Source organism: Alexandromys fortis, unplaced genomic scaffold (genome assembly GCF_014885135.2).
Source record: "Alexandromys fortis isolate MF-2015 unplaced genomic scaffold, M_Fortis_MF-2015_v1.1 scaffold_8_9099976_23576923, whole genome shotgun sequence".
NCBI classification, from domain to species: Eukaryota; Metazoa; Chordata; class Mammalia; order Rodentia; family Cricetidae; genus Alexandromys; species Alexandromys fortis.
The window spans coordinates 4,518,224-4,535,889 of NW_026067899.1; the positions used below are offsets into that span (position 1 = coordinate 4,518,224).

The 17,666-nt window shown below is 40.7% G+C and overlaps 1 protein-coding gene across 2 annotated transcripts in view; it reads left to right on the plus strand.

The window, feature by feature from the left end:
* The window catches only part of Stk39 (serine/threonine kinase 39), a 246,649-nt gene that overhangs the window by 191,547 nt on the left and 37,436 nt on the right, over positions 1-17,666 (plus strand). For both annotated transcript variants that reach the window (XM_050122514.1, XM_050122521.1), the window contains exons 15-16: positions 2,004-2,056; positions 5,860-5,928. In XM_050122514.1, coding sequence (XP_049978471.1) covers positions 2,004-2,056; positions 5,860-5,928 — 122 coding nt within the window. The remainder of the gene's footprint in view (positions 1-2,003; positions 2,057-5,859; positions 5,929-17,666) is intronic.

Here is a 17,666-nt window from a genome sequence, read left to right on the forward strand (position 1 = left end):
TTTTTTTTTTTTTTTTTTTTTTGGTTCCTGTCCTGGAACTAGCTCTTGTAGACCAGGCTGGCCTTGAACTCACAGAGATTGGCCTGCCTCTGCCTCCCAAGTGCTGGGATTAAAGGCGTGCACCACCACCGCCCGGCACAACATATTTTAAATTATCTCTGGATTTCTTTTTAATGGCTAATACAAAAATGTATATATATCCTCTTATTCATGTATATGTGTATATATACATACCATCTATACATGTGTACATATTATATACACATATGTACATATAATGTTATATATTATACATACTGCTTAGTAACATGTATGCCATAACTAGTTGTTACATTCTTTAGGGAATACTTTTCTAGCTGCAGTGGGTTAACGTGTAGGAGCATGGGGATTAGAAGAGTTAGGTAGGAGGAACAGAGATAAGAAACAATCACAAAGATATAGGATTGTATTGGGAAGGCAACTCAGCGAATATTGAATGCTGAATTCTTCTTCTGAGTTCCCCTGTGTTTAGTTTTCCATGCACTTTTATACCCCAATACAGTGTGCGTGGCTGAGGAGGAGAACTAAAAGACTCCTTAACATGATACCATGATACAAAAGACAACTAAAACAGTTACTGGCTTCAGTACTTTGAGACATCAAGCCATTAATCCATGAGAAAAGCATTCTGTTGTTTAGACAGTGAACCCACCCTAGACCAAGAATCCTGAAGGCAACCATTACCTAGGTCAAACCTCCAATTTCAAAAGAAGGAACTGAAGTATGCTTGAATTTCCTGATCATTGGTCAGGGTGGAGAGGATCTACGTGTGTGGGCTATCTTAATGTCAGAAACACCAAGTAACCTCACCCTAGGTCTGGGTGGGTAGCCACAGTTGTCAACAACTTTGAGCAAACTCAAACTCAAACAAGGTGGGATAGGTTCACATTTTTGGGCCTCCACAGTATTAGATGTGGGTTAGCTTTTCTAGGCAGTGAGAAGGGCTTTCTAAGTGGCTATCAGGTTCTTTCCAGCTTCCTGGGCTCCTTGTACTTAGTGTGGTAGGAATTGATGGTCCAGAAAAAAAGGGATATAGCCATAAACTAAAGGGTTCAGAGAACACACCAGCACCATCGTGCTTTGTCCACAGAGACCAGAAGATATCACGCAGAGTTGAGGATCTGCTTTGTCATGTATGGCAGGAGCATGTTCAGGAGCATGCTTTGGAAGTCTGTTTCTGCTTTCCACATTGAAACCCCTGAATCCAACAATTATGTTCTTGCTTTTCAAGCTGGTTACTTCTGGTGTTCCTACTGACTTTACTTTAGTACATATAGTTGCTTTTAATAATTTACAGCTCGCCAGTCCTTATCACTACTTGAACTTCATGGATATGAGATTATCGTTTCTTAGATTTTTTTAAGTGTCATTTAAATTTTATTGAATACATAAATATATATATTTACAATTTTCTGTATCTTATATAAAGCTTATTATTCAGTGGAAAATTTCACAACATTTAAAGATGTCTGAATTTAGAAAAGACTTTTAACAATACCTTATTGTTGTTGTTGTGTATGAGTTAATGTATAATGCCTATCCCAAACTCACTGTGGAGTCTCTTCTATGATGCTTTACTTTAAAATTCTGTTACTAAATGCTGCAATCTGGGGAAGTGTGAAAATGTATAAGATGCCACTTAGAGTAAAGGCTTCTAAAAGTGTGTATTCTGAAATTAGATTTAAGTTTACTAAGTTAATATGGATTTTATAAAGTGAACATTTTGTTTTGAGGATTTTTTTGTTATAAACATGTTCATGTAAGATAAATTTCATCAAATATATCTATTTTCTTCATTGTTATCATAACTGTATCTCCTACTTGAGAAAATATTTGGAGGTAACCTAAAACTGTAAAATGTTGTCTCCACGCTACTGGCTTCTTGTAATAAAAATTGGGAGTAATTTGGTTTGATTAAACTCTGCCTCATTAGATTTTAATGTGCTTTATGTTATGTGTTTCAGAAACTCCAGAAAGGAACTGAATGACATACGATTTGAGTTTACTCCAGGAAGAGGCAAGTTTTAATTGAAATTATTACTTTGGTGGAACAAGAAGCAATTGGGAAATTGATTACAAGCATATGGCTATAATTTGCTCTTCAAAAATGTTTCTCCCGCAAAGGAAGAAAGAACTTGTTAGTTGTAAGGATTCTAAGCCACTGCTCGCGGCATGAATCCCAGCGGCACATGTGGCATGGCGTAGATACACATGTAAATGAGACCTGTTAGCTTGAATATGAAAATACATACCGATTGAAAAATGCAGCCTTTAATGGAAGCGACAGCCAGTGTGGCGTTACCCATAGTGGAACAAAGTCCACCTCCCTCATGGCCTCTTTGTAATTTGAGTGGTTGGGCTGATTGTTCACACAGCATCCGGATACCCGAAAACAGTACCATGTATCCCTTTTATTTTTTATTATCTTTTGCAACAGGCGTAGAGCCTGGCATGCAGCACATCAAGAAACCTTGGTTAATAGATAAGTAACCCAAGGAAAACATGACGGTCACATTATTTACTTTATAACCTCAATCGTCTAGAGAAGTAAAATGAGATGCCAGTGCATGCTCACTTTGTAACTATTTTTTGCGTCCTGTGGTTTCTCATTTTTATGCCCATGCCGGGTTTCCTCAGGGTCTACCTTGAGTACCTCTGTAACATACAGTAGCCTCCTGCATTTTGATTTCTAGTAGCTATAACCTCATAGCTCAGGGTACATCCCATGCGTTAGACTTCTACATAAGTTTCAGCTCCATTTGTTAAACTCTCACAAGCCCAAAGTACAGGGGTTCCCTTGGCCTTAGAGCTGGTCTGGCAGTCAACTGCCCTGGCCCCCTCACTGTCACCACCTGTGAGAAGACATTGACGCAGCTGCCTCACAAAGCTGGAGTAAATGACAGGCACTTGACAAAATCGCTGTGTCCTGCGTATGTACATTCATGGGAAACTGTTCAAGTACTGCCAAACAAGCCATGCTCCTAGACCTTAGGCGTTAGTGGACCGAGATTTGCTCTAGTTATGATCATGAGCCCTCTGTAAAGGCAAAGATCAGGTGACTTCCTTGAATCGGATAAAAGCATGGAGTATCTCTTACAAAATAGATGCCCATGGGCCCTCATGAGCTTGCTAACTGGGTTTTCTTTTTAAGTGTATCCGTCTTTAGCAGTTTCAAATGGACCTTTGAGAGTGTATGACACCAGCCACAGTTATCAGAATGCCATCCATTTTGTCATAATATGGAAATATTGACCAGGCAGTGCTGTGAATAAGATCTGGTAATTAAATAACAGGTGTTACAAGTAGAAGAGAGAGCAGGCTCTGATTTTAAGGTCGCCTCTTTTCCTCTGGTTGCTTAAAATTGACTACGGCAATGAAAATCAATTTTCATTTTAAGAACTAACAAAGAAATGAATTTCCAGCATGAGGATTTGTGTGACTCCGATGATCCTATCACCACCAGTCCGCTCGCACTGCCTTTGGCACCTCATTTGCCAGGGAGTGATGAATAGTTGCTAATTTTAGTGTCCAGGCGAAAGCCGTAGCAGTGACTTGGCTGGTAATTGTACCCTTTGCTGGACAGCAAGCACAGGCCTGGCTGCACCGTGTGTGTTCCTCAGGCAGTGTCTGATGTATGTGTGCACGTATGTACACCACATGTGCACTGCCTTTATGCTATCTCTCACAGGCTCAGGTGTGTATTGAATAAAACGTGATGTGCACATGAAAAATTTCTGTTGTCTTTGGAGGACACACCCTTTTATTTATTATGTTATTGAATTCTCTGGAAACAAAATTTTAACATTGATGATTTAAACTGTTTCAGCATCAGCTTAAAGTAAAAATATACGACTAGTAAGTTTGACATAATCATTCTATACTATTACAGGTGTCTTACCTGTGCAGAAAATGACTGCTTGCTGCCATACGCAGCGACAGGGAGGATTTCCCAGCTTGTCCAGCCAGCATTAGCCATTTTCCACTTTTGATATGATTCATCTGGTGCCCAGGAGGCCTGAAAATAGGACCTGTTACTCAGTTCAGTCCCCGGGGAGTGGCTATCACCCTGGCACTGGTTTGGTGCTAGCCCCTGGCGTGGCTTTGTTTGTCCCTTTTCAGCTGCTTTCTGAGAGTGTAGCTGCTTGCAGAAATGTAGGATCCGAAGCTTCTTGCTGCTGGCCAGTCAGGTGACAGAAATGACACTGTGCTACAAGCTTGTCACTTACATCTGTTCGGCACCCTCATTAAAAGCGTTTCCTGTCCTGGAGATTGGGGTGATCTCCAGGAAGCTGGAGCTTCTGAGCACCAGCAGAAGAAGAACCGTAGTCAGAACATAGCCTTTCGCTGAGCTATCCTCAGTTCCCTAGTGTGGGCTTGTTCCATCAGGGACCTTTACCAACTTCACTTTTAATCTTTATCAGAAGGAGAAAGACCAAGACAAGCTTCCCTTGTGTGGATTTCTGTGGTTTAGTGAGCTTTCCATGTAATCCCTTGTCTCCTATTTCCGTTTATGGCATTCCATTATGAAATGAGAGAAAAGCCCAATTTTGGAAAGCATCAGGCACATACATTGAGCTTTACTCCTTTCTGGAGATCAAGTGTGGGAGACAAAGACTGCACAGGAGGATGAGATGAGTTTGGGACGCCCCTTGGCTGTGGCCTTGTCATCGCCGTCACCATGTATTATATTAGCATCGTACACCAGGTCTAAACACTTTAAACCCCACAAATTATGAAAAGGGGGTCGAAAGCACGTATGTGCATACATATAATACACATACTCAATTTATATGTGCACACACACCTACTCTGTGGGCTCATTTCCATAGTCCACTATATCCCGTTTATGCTGAGGTTTCTCCAGTTCTGCTTCGACATTTGTGTGATGCCACAGCATATGTTCAGGTGTTGCCTGACTTTGGAAAATCCTCAAGTCAGATCCTCACCCAATTGCCCTTGCTGTTTGTAACCAGTGCTGCTAGGTGTCTGGTAGAATATCAGAGGGCTGTGGAGACGCAATCGTCCCCTTTATTATCACACTGAGTCCCGTCAGAGTTCTTCTCTTTTGAGCATATCACAGTTTTCAGTTCCTCCTTGAAAAGTCTTTCAATGGAGTTAGCAGCGTTGCCGCGCCCATTCATAACCTCTCAATTAAGTAACTTCTAGCTGTATTCTCTTGCTACAGCCTCTTCAGTCCCATCTTTATGAGATTGCCAGCTCCTGTCACTTATCATCGGGAAACTACATTATTTTACACCGCCACATTTTCTAAGAGAATAAATCTGTTGCTATCAAATGATCAATGTTGTGTTAAAGGAGTTTCTTAATAGCTTACATTTAAATAGCTCATCTTAATAGTCCAACAAGCCCACGGGCTGTTTGTACCAAGTAGAAGGTTGTATGAGATTCTACCCATTCAACCTTTGCTATAAATTCTTAACTCAGTAGCTTCGAATGATTGAAAAGGATTAATGATGGCTTGAATTAACCTTGGCAAGAAAGAAAAGCAATGTCATAGAGAGCCTTAGGTGTTCTAGGGCATGCAGGAGGAATAATTCAGGTGGTGGCCAGAGGGGGAGGTTTTTGGTTCACCAAAGTGAAGTAAATATTTTTTTAGTAAGATTTATTAAGTAAAAAGAAAAGTATAAATTGTGGGAAAATACACTTCATGGCATTTCTGATTTTTTTTCCAATAGGATCTGAATTGATGAATTAAAATCGTGGGTGATTTTAGTAAATGAAAAATATATTTTTATATTGTGCTGGGCTTTGATTTTTATGTTATGATTTCTAATACATATTCATCTCACATTTGGACAGATACAGCAGATGGTGTGTCTCAGGAGCTCTTCTCTGCTGGCTTGGTTGACGGTCATGATGTAGTTATAGGTAAATTCATTTTTAGTATGCAGTATCATTTTGTTGATATATCAAATGGAAATGTGTTCAGAAGCAAAATTTTTCATTAAAGAATAATTCATTCTGAAATTTAAAAGGGAATATTCATAAATTCTTGTTTATATGACATTGCGTAAAAATCATATTTAATTTTCTTCAAAGGTATTTCATGTATTTCCCTCCCCTTTATATAAGCATGGTTTATCCAGTGAGATATCACAACTATCACAAAGAACAAATCATATTGTAGTTCTGGTGTTTAGGTTGGAGAGGGCCTGGAAGGTCCATCAAACCGGTTCATTTGTTGTCCAGGTAAGGAAACACATCTTTAGGAAGCCCGGAGTTTCTCCAGAGCCACATGGCTGAGTGTGGTGTCTTTTACTCTGAAATCCTGGGTGTTTCCACCATTCATCTTTTTTTCTGAATTAAATGTGTGTGTGTGTGTGTGTGTGTGTGTGTGTGTGTGTGTGTGTGTGTGTGTATGGAGCTCGGGAAGCTCACATGACCCAAGCATGCTGAAAGAGCAAGCAGCCTGTAGATCTCTCAAGGACTGGCAGGTAAGAAGGCCCTGGGGCTCTTATTAGCATCACCTGAGGAAGCCTGGCATTGCTGCCTCTGCTCATCCCAGCTGCTCCATGCTCCCCCGGAAATGATGGGTCTAGAGGGATTTTATAATGCGGTCTGTCCCTGTGTATTCCTAATAATGACTCTGAGTGATGATGCTAGCCAATATCTGAATTATAAAACATTATATTTGTTATAATAACACTAATGAGAAAATTGTATTAAGGTAAAATATTCTTCAAAACTAATACTTCAAAAATATTCTCATGAAAAAAAATTCCTCAAAAAAAGTAATATTTGAAATTGCACGTTGTCTGTTTTGTTTGGTTCTGTATTAGCTTTGAGACAGGGTGTCTGTCTGTGTAGCCCAGGCTGTTTTGGAACTTCCTATGGCATCCAGGGTGACCTCAAACTCAGAGATTCACCTGCCTCTGCCTCCTCAGTGCCATGTTCGCCACCATGGCTTGTTTCATGTTCTACTTTTAAAAATTTCAGTTATTCCAAATAAGTCCTTGCTCAGTGGGTGGTGGAATGTGTGAATGAGGGAATCTGAGACAGACTAACCATCTATTGCAAGTGGCTTCTAGAAACCTGGCAAGATAGATCTCTGTAAAGTAAAAGTCCTATATTTTATTTAAATGGCAGTATACAGTGGTTTATAGTACAAGTTATTCTGACTAAACACTCAGGAGCACTGTTTTATATAAACAAATGGTATGAAAAGTGCAAAAGAGGGAAAATAAATTCCTGGGTGTAAATTATAGGCGAAGTGTAGACAGTCAGAGCTCTCATTTCCTTTGCCAAGAAGTGAATATGTAAGATCTGCCATATTCGAAGTGAAATTTACATATGTGCACGCATATATTATGTATATATGTGTGCTTGCATTTCGTCATTCATCTTTACCTTTCAGACTTCCCTTGATGACCCTCTTAGGTCTTTCAGCCAGCTGCATCCTTACCTGTTTGCTGATCAAATGTAAAGTGAAGACTCAGGAAAGATGTCAACCCAACCTTAGTGCCTTTGCAAAATTTCACCTCTGGCTCTCTTCTCTTAACCCCCCAGTTAATTGTTCAGTAAAATAAACACACGCCCCTGTTTCTTAGTTTACCCCCAAAAGTAATGAGAATAGTTTAATGCCAAAACCAGAATATACTGAAATATCTACTTTCCTTACAGAGAACTGTGCTCCATGGACAAGCAGAATTAAAAATTAATTGATGAAGTGCAAGTAGAGTTTAAGACTCTTGATCGCATAATGTCCCCCAGTAGGAATGAAATTGTTGGGGAGGATTGTGGGAAGTTATTCTTTGTCTGATTAGTTCTCACTTACTGCTCCGAGGCACACAGCTAGTGCTGAGCCTAAAGCTGCTCACACCGTCCCTCTGCCCCTTGAGTTTTGAGATTATAGGTGTGCACCACCACAGCCTGTTCGTAGTTTGAACAGATCCTGGAGAGTTGCTGGGGCGAGGACCAGTAGGAGACTCGGGCCAGCCGTGGCTCACAGATGTTTTAGGCGTCACCTCGCCACTGACTACAGTCACAGCTACTGGGGTCTTGTCTCCTATTATCAGATCAGTGTAAAGTTATATTCTGTTTTGTTGCTATTGGTTTGTTTGTCTGCAGCAGGCTCTTAACTTAGCCTCCAGCTTGCTACATGGCTCTGAGGCTGTGCATCAACTAGCCTGTTGTCATTGTTGAGTTTTTAAAAGAAACTTAAAATAAGAAATAAAGGCACTATTCATATATAACTTAAATCTCTTTTAAGTACAGTAATAACCAAAAGGCTTATATTTTTTCTATACCATAATTACTTATTCCTATAAATTCTATTTTGCTGTGTTTCCCCTTGTTGGACCTAGAATATTTCTATATGAAGAATATTTGGTTAAAACCGGGTATGTGACTCCTCCTTATATGGCAAGCTAGAGATGCCTGTGCTGGGCCTCACACCTTTCCTGTTTATCTGATGGTCGAACCAGTTCTGTGCTGTCCAGGGGCAGGTTGTTTCAGTCACTGCTTTACAGACGAACTTGAGATCGCATGAGGCCTGGAGGATGCAACCTGCAGCCATTGACGCCGGGGCTTCTGAGAGCTTGTCATTGTGCAGGCATCATAGATAGAGTTTTATCCAATTCCTGTGCATCATGGGAAAATAAATGAACAAACAAACAAATAAACAAAAAAACCCCAATTTTTTCCCAAAGCAGCACATAGCATCTTTTAGTTGTTATTTGACAGATAAAATGGATTACTCCTGTCCCCACTAACCAGTCTCAGAATTCCTCTGCTCTCTCCCTTGTTATCCCTCCCACTCTTAGGACCAGGAGCATCTCAGAGCTTTTATTTCTTCCATCTTAAAGAAGCCCTTCTTTACATCTTACTTCAGCTGTGTTCTTCCAACATCTTATAGGAGAACTTGCTGAAAGACCTGTCTCTGCCGTCATTTCCTTTCTGTCTGTGACCTCCTGAACAAACTCCAGCCAGACTTTGGCCTTCCTGCTCCACTCAAACTGTTATTTCCAAAGCCACATGTGGAGAAGACAGGCCTGACAGCGAGGTGACGGGGGCAGTGTTGGGTGCAGCAGGAGCAGAGTGAACAGTGTGGGGTGACAGGACCTGCGGTCTGAGAAAGACTGCCACCTCCCGAGTCTGGGGTTAATTGTCTATCTTCTTGACTGGCCTGTCAGAAGTATGGGGTATAGAAGGTAGGGCCTTCCCCCGTGATCAGCTGTTCATTCCTCTGACCTGGAATTTCTATTTTACTGGCTCCTCTTCATCTCTCGGACTTGTAAACACTGACGGATCCAAGGAATCTAAGAACCTTGTCTTCTTCTGAAATAACTTCCTCGTTTGGCATGTCGCCTGGCGTGGTATTAATCTTTAACTTTGTGACACAGGCCCTTATTTTGAACTGTAGACTCAACTAGATTTTTTTTAAATCATCTTCCCTTAGAAGGGCAGTCGGTATCTGAAATGTAATTTTCAGTCTCCAAAATGCAGCCCTTGGCATTTCCTCCCACCTGCCCCACTTGTCATCTAGAGCTAGCCAGTCACGTGATTCCAGGTGCATGAACTACACAGAGGGAAAGGAAAGTAGTTGAGAGGCCTTAGGATGTGGAGGGCTTGAGGGTTGGTTTTCAATGTGAGAAACATTTTTCAAGTTAAAAGTAACATTATCTGTGCAGTCCTGAGACTGTACCCGAAGCCAGTGAACTGTGCGCTTCAGAAGGACGAACTTTGTGTGTGTCGCATCCCAGTTGAAAACTGAGCAGGCAAAGCTGACGCTTTCATCACACTCTGCAGTGGCTCTCTACCCACATGCCAGTGGGTTGCCCCCCTCACCACACACGCCATTACATCTCAAACCACCTCCCTCCTCTCCACTCTACTCCTACCTAGCAGCTAAGCTGGCTTGTGGCACCAGCAAGCTATCCTTGCCTCTCTTCCAGAACGCCCCGTCTGAAAGCTCCCATAGGCTCATCCATTGCATCTTCTGGTGCTTTCCCAGAATGCCTTGCCTGACTCTCCTGCTCAAAATGGCATACCTTCCCACGTTTCCAGCATTTCCATTGTTTGAACTTTCTACTTTGTCTTTCCTCTTGCAGCACGTTACAATTTTCACTTTTGAAACCGATCTGTACGATTTCTTCTTGAACATAATTTTTTCCTGCCTCCCTTCCTCCTTTTCCCTCCCTTTTTAAATATCATTTCACTTTGTAACCAGGCTGGCCTCAAGCTTGTGCATCTCCTGCCTCAGCCTCCCAAGTACGGGCGTTACAAGTACATCATTGCCAAACATTGGTTTCTTAAAGTGGTTAATTTTATCTGTGTTCTAGACTGATCCAGACTCCCTGTGAAGTACTTCACTTCTCCCAACAAACACTTGTCCAGATTTTGTTCTGCCCTCTACAGCTATCTCCTGAGATTTTCATTAGAAAAGAATCATACAGGATATAGGATACCAGTATCTAAAGGTTCTTACTTTGAGGATAGTAAAATTCGAGTAGATGTTACAAAATGAAGTAAGCTCAAATGAGGAAGGCTGTTCAAAGAAATAGCCTTTTCGCATGCGTTTCTTAAGCTTATATAATATAAAATAGCTACCATTTAAAGAGATTTAAAAACCTGTTTATTTTCCATCAGTGTTTTCTTCTGAGTTGGAGAAAATGCTTATGGTAGCATAAAAAGCTGGAAAATGCAGTGCTATAGAGCAGCGGGCGCTGTGGCTTTTACTACAGCGCAGCAGACGTGGTTTACAAAAGTCCGCATTCCCAAGCCGCAGGCTCATTTGCCTGGACTGTGCGAAGCTTCGCAGAGCAGTGTAGATGGAAGTAAGGCTGGTGTGTGGCACGGAATGACTGTTTTCATGCAGAAAAGGGGCAGTGCAAAATTAAAGGCACTGTTTGTAGACTGCAGTCATAAACCCACTTCAGTTACGTTCACACTTAGCACTACCTTAGGCAAGAATCAGGAGACACTTTGAGGCCTTGTGTAAATAGACGGCAGAAGACAGCACTGCCTTCTGGGCGTGTGTTGGTTAAAAAAGTAAATTTGTGAGATGAAAAAATAGACGATATGCATGTATAAATTTGCTTCTCTTGTCTGCCTAGGTTGGCTGTAGAATATAAATTGACAAGAACGGAGTCCTTATTCCAGTTATTTCAAAAAAAGATTATCAAAGAAAACTGATAGGACTCAGGAAATCCCTTCTCACTCATGAGGAAAAGTTGCCCGTTGGAAAATGAAGTTTCCCTAGGAGGTGGCTAAGCAGAGCAACATTTTTTTTTCTAAATAATAAAATTAGTTCTAAATTTTGCTCTGGACTTGTGCATGGTCTTTGTAATTTTCTTCAGTGAGTTTTGGAACTTCACCAGCAGAAAAAAGGACTAGGGCAGGGGTCAGAAGCCAGTATGTTTTTAGACCTGTTGCAGGGCTTCGCAAAGCTGCCCCCCTCCCCAGCCTGCAAGGCCTAGTGCAAAGGCCAGGGTACAGATGCCTGTGCTGAGGAGGGGAGAATGCGGGGCCAGTGAGTGTCTGAGCATGGTATCTGCTGACTACTGACCTTTGGGTTTCCCTCACCCTTCCTAGGCTTTGTAACAACATAGTCTGCTTTTTTTTTTTTTTAAAGTTGAGTTTGAAACCAGATGTTAGAATTTTTATCTCTAAAAAGGGAGATGAGGGCTGGAGAGATGGCTCAGCAGTTAAGAGCACTGACTATTCTACCAGAGGACGCGGTTCAATTCCCAGCACCCACATGATAGCTCACAACTCTCTGAAAATCCAGTTCCAGGGGATCTAACACCTTCACAGAAATGCACATAAAATAAAGTTAAATAAATCATAAAAAGGGAGATGCATTTCTACATTAATTTATACAATTTTACCATGATAGGTTTTAAACCAGTACGTTAGCACTACAACGAAGTTTATTTTAATGATGTATTTTTATTATACTTTAGTATGTAGTGTTAATATATAGATATAGCTTATTTGAAATACATATGTCCTCATAAGTTCTCTCTGGGCTTTCAGACATGTTTATACTTCTGGAATAACCAATCTTCACACCCGAAGAACTCTATTTAACATGTGCTTGCTTTTTAAATTTATTTTTATTGTTTTTATTGAACTATATATTTTTCTCTGCTCCACTTCCCTCCCCCTTCTCTTCTACCCTCTTCCATGATCCCCACTCTCCAAATTTACTTAGGAGATCCTCTCTTTTTCCACTTTCCATGTAGATTAGATCCATATATGTCTCTCTTTCCCTCTGTCTCATCCCATCACATGGAAATCTAAGGTAGTAAAATGTCTGTCTCCACGAGGATATGCTTGGAAGTGGGTCCTTTTCAGAGCATACAGTGGAGATCCCTGCATCCCCATCTTATCTGGGATACTTCTCACAAGTGTACATTTCTGGGTTCCAAACTCAGGTTCCAACAACAGGTGGGTGTCTTGGGCAGAGAGGGAGGGACTTAGCATTTTCCACAAGCATCCTTGTGTACCTTGTGTACATACTTGAGCTCTTTTCTCTATATTTGCAGTAGCCCATGGCAGCCATTCCCGCCTCATCCAATCACTGCATCCTTACAGTATCATCAACCTCCTTTGTTTTTCTGCTTTGTTTAGTTTATTCCTTGGAAACCTGCTTTACAATCATGCTAGTCCACTTTTAAAATTGTGTGTGTACGTGTGTGCGTATGTGTGTGTCTGTGTATTGTGGTTAGTAAATGTGTCATTGGTGTAATCTTTTTCTTGTCATAAAGTTATTTTTAAAATAAAAACTAACGTTATTGGAGCTGGAGAGATGTCTCAGTTGTTGAGAGCATTTTTTTTTTTTTTTTTTTGCTTTTCTATGAGGTCTGAGATCAATTCTCAGCATGTACATGGCTATCCACAATATTTGTAAGTCCAGTTTGAGGAAATCAACACCCTCTTTTGGTTTCCTTGAGCAACAAGCATTGGTTACGGAGACATATTTGCAAGCCAAACACATAATTTTTTTAAATTAACAAAATACTAATATTGCTGCTCATGGTATAGTAGACCCTGCAGAGAGTTTCCTCTTTTTTTTGGGGGGGGGGGTAATAGTAAAACATTTTAGGCTCTGAAGTATGCAGGTAATAGAACCACAGATGAGTTGGAACACGTGGTGAGGTGTGCGCAGCTGTTGTCAGTCTCTCTCCAGCGTTGCTCGGGTCTGTTCTGAGTGGCTGGAGTCACGGAGCAGCTCTGCACCGCACTTCTATGATAAAGCCTGTAGAAAGAGCAAAAATTTTTTTCTTATACTCAGTTCAGTGGTTATTGTGACTGTGTTTAATGATGTTGAAATTGAATGAAATAAAAAAAATTCCTTAAGAAAATATCCTGTATCTCACAGTCCTGTTATTTTAAAAAAAAAAAATAGTGGTGGATAGCTTTTTGAAGAGACAATTCCTTACATACTCTCTGGGTTTAGACAGCTTTGGAATCAGTCTGAATGATGTCAGTACATGCTAGTGAATAGTTCTTGATCAAAAGATTGAGGAGGCTAGAGAGATGGCTCAGCAGCTAAGAACGCTCAGTGGTTCTTCTTCCAAAAGATCTGGGGTCAATTCCCCATGTCTACAGGGTGACTTACAACTCGAGTTGCTGAGAATCTCACTCTTCTAGCGACTGGTGCATAGGCATACATACCAGAAAAACACCCATACACATTTTAAAAATCTGTCTTGAATTTAATATTCAAAGGAATCAGAAACTATCCCTTTCTTGAGAATGCTATGTTGTTTGCTCTCCTTAAATCTTAAAAAAAAAAAGTAGTAAACAATGGACTGTTAAATATGGCAGAGTTTCTAATTTTACCAGAGTCCTGCTGCCGGTTGACCGTAACTCACCGCTCCTGCCTGTATAAATACTCCCTCTGCTCATTAAATGTAAGAGCCATAGCACGGGGAGGAGTGTGCTGTGATATCTGGACACACATGCATGGACACACACACAAAAACTACTTTTTCAAGAATTATCGACTCTTGATAAGGAGTGGCTGACCTATCTCTTTAAACAGTTTCTCATTTATGGCTGTTGTATAATTCAACGCTATCTTTCAGTGTGTGCACAAGTGCTATTTCTAGAAGTCCCACTGTAAAATATCACCTGTTTCCCCGAAGGTGTTCTCTGTTCTATATGCATGATTATGAACCACTGCAGCAGCAAACTGTACTGTAAACCCTGTTTGCCAATTAACTTTTTATTTACTTAGAAGTTGGTACTCTCTGTAGAAAACCCCTGATAAAGACAGATTCCAGCTAAGATTTGTCATCTAAGTGAAGTAAGCGCTTGCAAGTGGGTTACTGTAAGTCCCTGGAGCCCTGCTCTTTTCAGATAGCTTCTGTTGCTTTCTTTTAACCAATGTTAATCTTCCTCTTAGTTCTAAAATCAGATATGCATGAAGATTATGCTCAGTCCTGCCAACTATCTGTCTGCTGGACAAGCCCCAAATTGTCAAACTTCTCTTACGGCAAGGACATCTTTCTGATAGAATTAATTAAAGTAAATTTAGTGTGTGTGTTTGTGTGTGTGTGTGTGGTATGTATACATTTCACCAGTCTCTGGGCTTACATCTAACTATTCCAATAATAGTACAGTATTCTAGATATAAACATAAGATCACTTCTACTTATTAATAGTCTAACAGGTATCATTTATCACCAAATAAAATGTCACTCCTTTTTTTTTGTTTGTTTTCTTTTTTACTGTATCAGTGTATCTTCTTATACAACAGGAAATAGAGCTATTGCTTAGCTAACCAAAGGGAATAAAGTGTCAAGAAGAATTTTGCATTTTTTAACTCAATATTGGTTAATATCACTGTGTTGGTATCATATTCAATTATATCTAACTTTGATCCTGCATCTTGAATTTGATTCTTTTTTTTTTGACAATGAAAACTATAAGAAAACCCAGCTCTTAATCTTGTACCACACAAGTTTAGCATCTAATAAACAGTGTGGAAAAAATATTGTTGCCCTTGAATCCATTTTAAGACAAGGAGAGACTCTCCTGGTCCCTTCCAACAAAGCAAATCTGCTCTTCTCATCAGGCATACGCTCTCCCCATGTAAAAGCCAACATTGGCACATGTTTATCAGAAGCAGAAACTGTGTTTGCTAACCTATGACATCCTCTCCACAGTGAGGGTTTTCCTGTAGGGTTCTGTGCCTAATCAGGTACAGGACCATTCAGTGGGAAACCACAGCCAGGAAAGCACCCTGAGACCCATGGCTGCAAACTCCAGGACACGACTGTGCATCCTTCTGCCCAGAGCTCACTACTGCAAACAGTCAAGGAGCTGTCTGTTCATTTGACTTGGGAAACACTTGGGGTTTTTTTTCTACTTAATTTCTTAATGGTAAAATGCCTTCAACCCATAGTCCATTGTACTGAACCATAAGTGATAGACACACACACACACACACACACACACACACACACACACACCAGCAATGTCCTGCAGAGTACATCCAGGCACTGTGCAAGCTGTCATCAGAGAGGAAGCTTCCAGCCCGGCTCAATTTGTTTCTTTTTTTTTTTTTTAAGTCAAGATAACCTTCATGTTGGTTTAAGTTAGTAGCCCCCACAATCAAATATCTTTCTGCAGTCAAAAAAAAAAAATTCAAAGAAAACACAGTAATACACATAATCCAGACTCTGTGCACATTCCATCTTTACATGGCTTATTCTCCTTTACTCCTTTAATCTATGAGTGTCTGTACTCTTTTATATTACCTTTGTTTCTTTTTTTTTCCCTTTGCTTTGTTTGTTTGGTTTTGGTTTTGGTTTTGGAGACAGGGTTTCTCTGTAGCTTTGGAGCCTGTCCTGGAACTAGCTATTGTAGACTATGGCTGGCCTTGAACTCACAGAGATCCACCTGCCTCTGCCTCTCAAGTGCTGGGATTAAAAGCGTGAACCACCACTGCCCAGCAAGTTTGACTCTTTTATATCTTGCAACCAAGTTGTGTGATGTCTTCCGCAATAGGGTATTGTGGAGTTCTGTCAGGCAACCAAGAGGAATGGCAGGGGCCCGGATTATTTGGGGGCAACTTGGGGCCTTTCTTACCATCAGCTCATAAAGAGGTCTCTCAAATCTGGTATTTCCAGGACCAGTAACATCCAGGCATGTAGAACATCTTTATTCTTAGTTTTTTTTTAACTTGTCTTTAATTACCTTACAAAGTAATAGGTTTCTCTATGTCTTTTTTCCATGTGTTCTTCATTGGGGTAGCACTCTCTCTTACTCCGCCCGTCCCCCACTCTCATCCCTGTGTAGACCTCTCTCTCTCTGGTGCTCCCCTCCTGTACTTTCTTATCACCTATGTTCTTCTCTCTTCCATCACTTAAGACACACCCAGCCATACATGACTGAGGCAGGTTAGAACCACAGAGGGACAGACATACAGCCCTTGAAGACTAGAGAACCAAAAGCTGAAAGGATGTTTCAAATGTCTAAAATTCATTTGTGTTTGAAGGCTTTGAAAACTCACTGGTAATTTAATGTTTGGGGACCCAGAAGGAGTTCAGAGATGCCTTTCAGGAATTCTCAGTCCAGATATTCTATCAGAAGAAAATTAGAATTTTGAGAAAAGACATTGCAAGGCATTAATTGCAGGCACCTTCTCTACATTAATTAGTGATCAAAGGACTTTCATGTTAATCTCAAAGAGATTGCAGTATATTTTCCATTTCATAATATTGCCTTATTCTCACGTAAATTATGGTGTGGGTTGAGGTAGCACCATACATACAGCAGAACTATTATCATTATAATAGAGTCCAGAATGCATAAAATATTCATGTTCATTGAGTTAAAGCGAACCTGCCGTTTCAAGTCCATTAATTGCAGTAGAATTGAGTGAATTTTCTTTCGGGGACTAACACTATAATTACCAAGATTAAAGTGAGCGTTCAAAGCACTGCGTGTTCAGAATGCTCACTTTCGTATTGCAGTAAAAATAAGCTCTTGTTTTTCTGCCTTTTGTCCTGACAAACTGGAAGTGAGCCTTGGGCAGTGTTTGCTTGCAAACCCTGGGTTGTTTATAAACTGGCGAAGTTGTCTGTCTCACTAGCCATCCCTTTGCTTCTGTCTTCCCTTTGACCAGCTCTCTTCCCTCCCTTGTGCTTTCAAAGGAGCGAGCTCTGAAGGATCATGAATGGTAGAGATAGGTAGAGCCTTCAGTGGTATAGAGACAGCTGTGCAGACTGTGACGTGCGTGCTGACATTGTTAATTAGTTGAATCCAGGTGGGTTCTGGTGAACGCCATTACCAAATGCTTGGTTATTCATAAAAGCAGTTGCTATCAGCGCCTCGAGTGACCTCGTGGCCGTCCATGACCTGGGCCTGTTTGAGGCTCCCTTACCCCAAGTGCCTGGATCTGAGGTATTTCAGATTTGAAAATAGTTTTTCAAACTTTTAAATATTTGCCTGTGTATCATGACATATCTCATAGATGGAGCTCCAAACTGATCATAAGATTCACTTTATAGAAGTGGGTCGAAGGCAGTTTTTCATACAATATCTTCACCGTCTGTGCCTGAAGCAGACCTTCAGGTTTCACGGTGTGGTATTTTTCTGCTGGTGGCTTCATGTCAGTGCTTAAAGGGGGTTGAATGTGGAGTGTTTCTGAA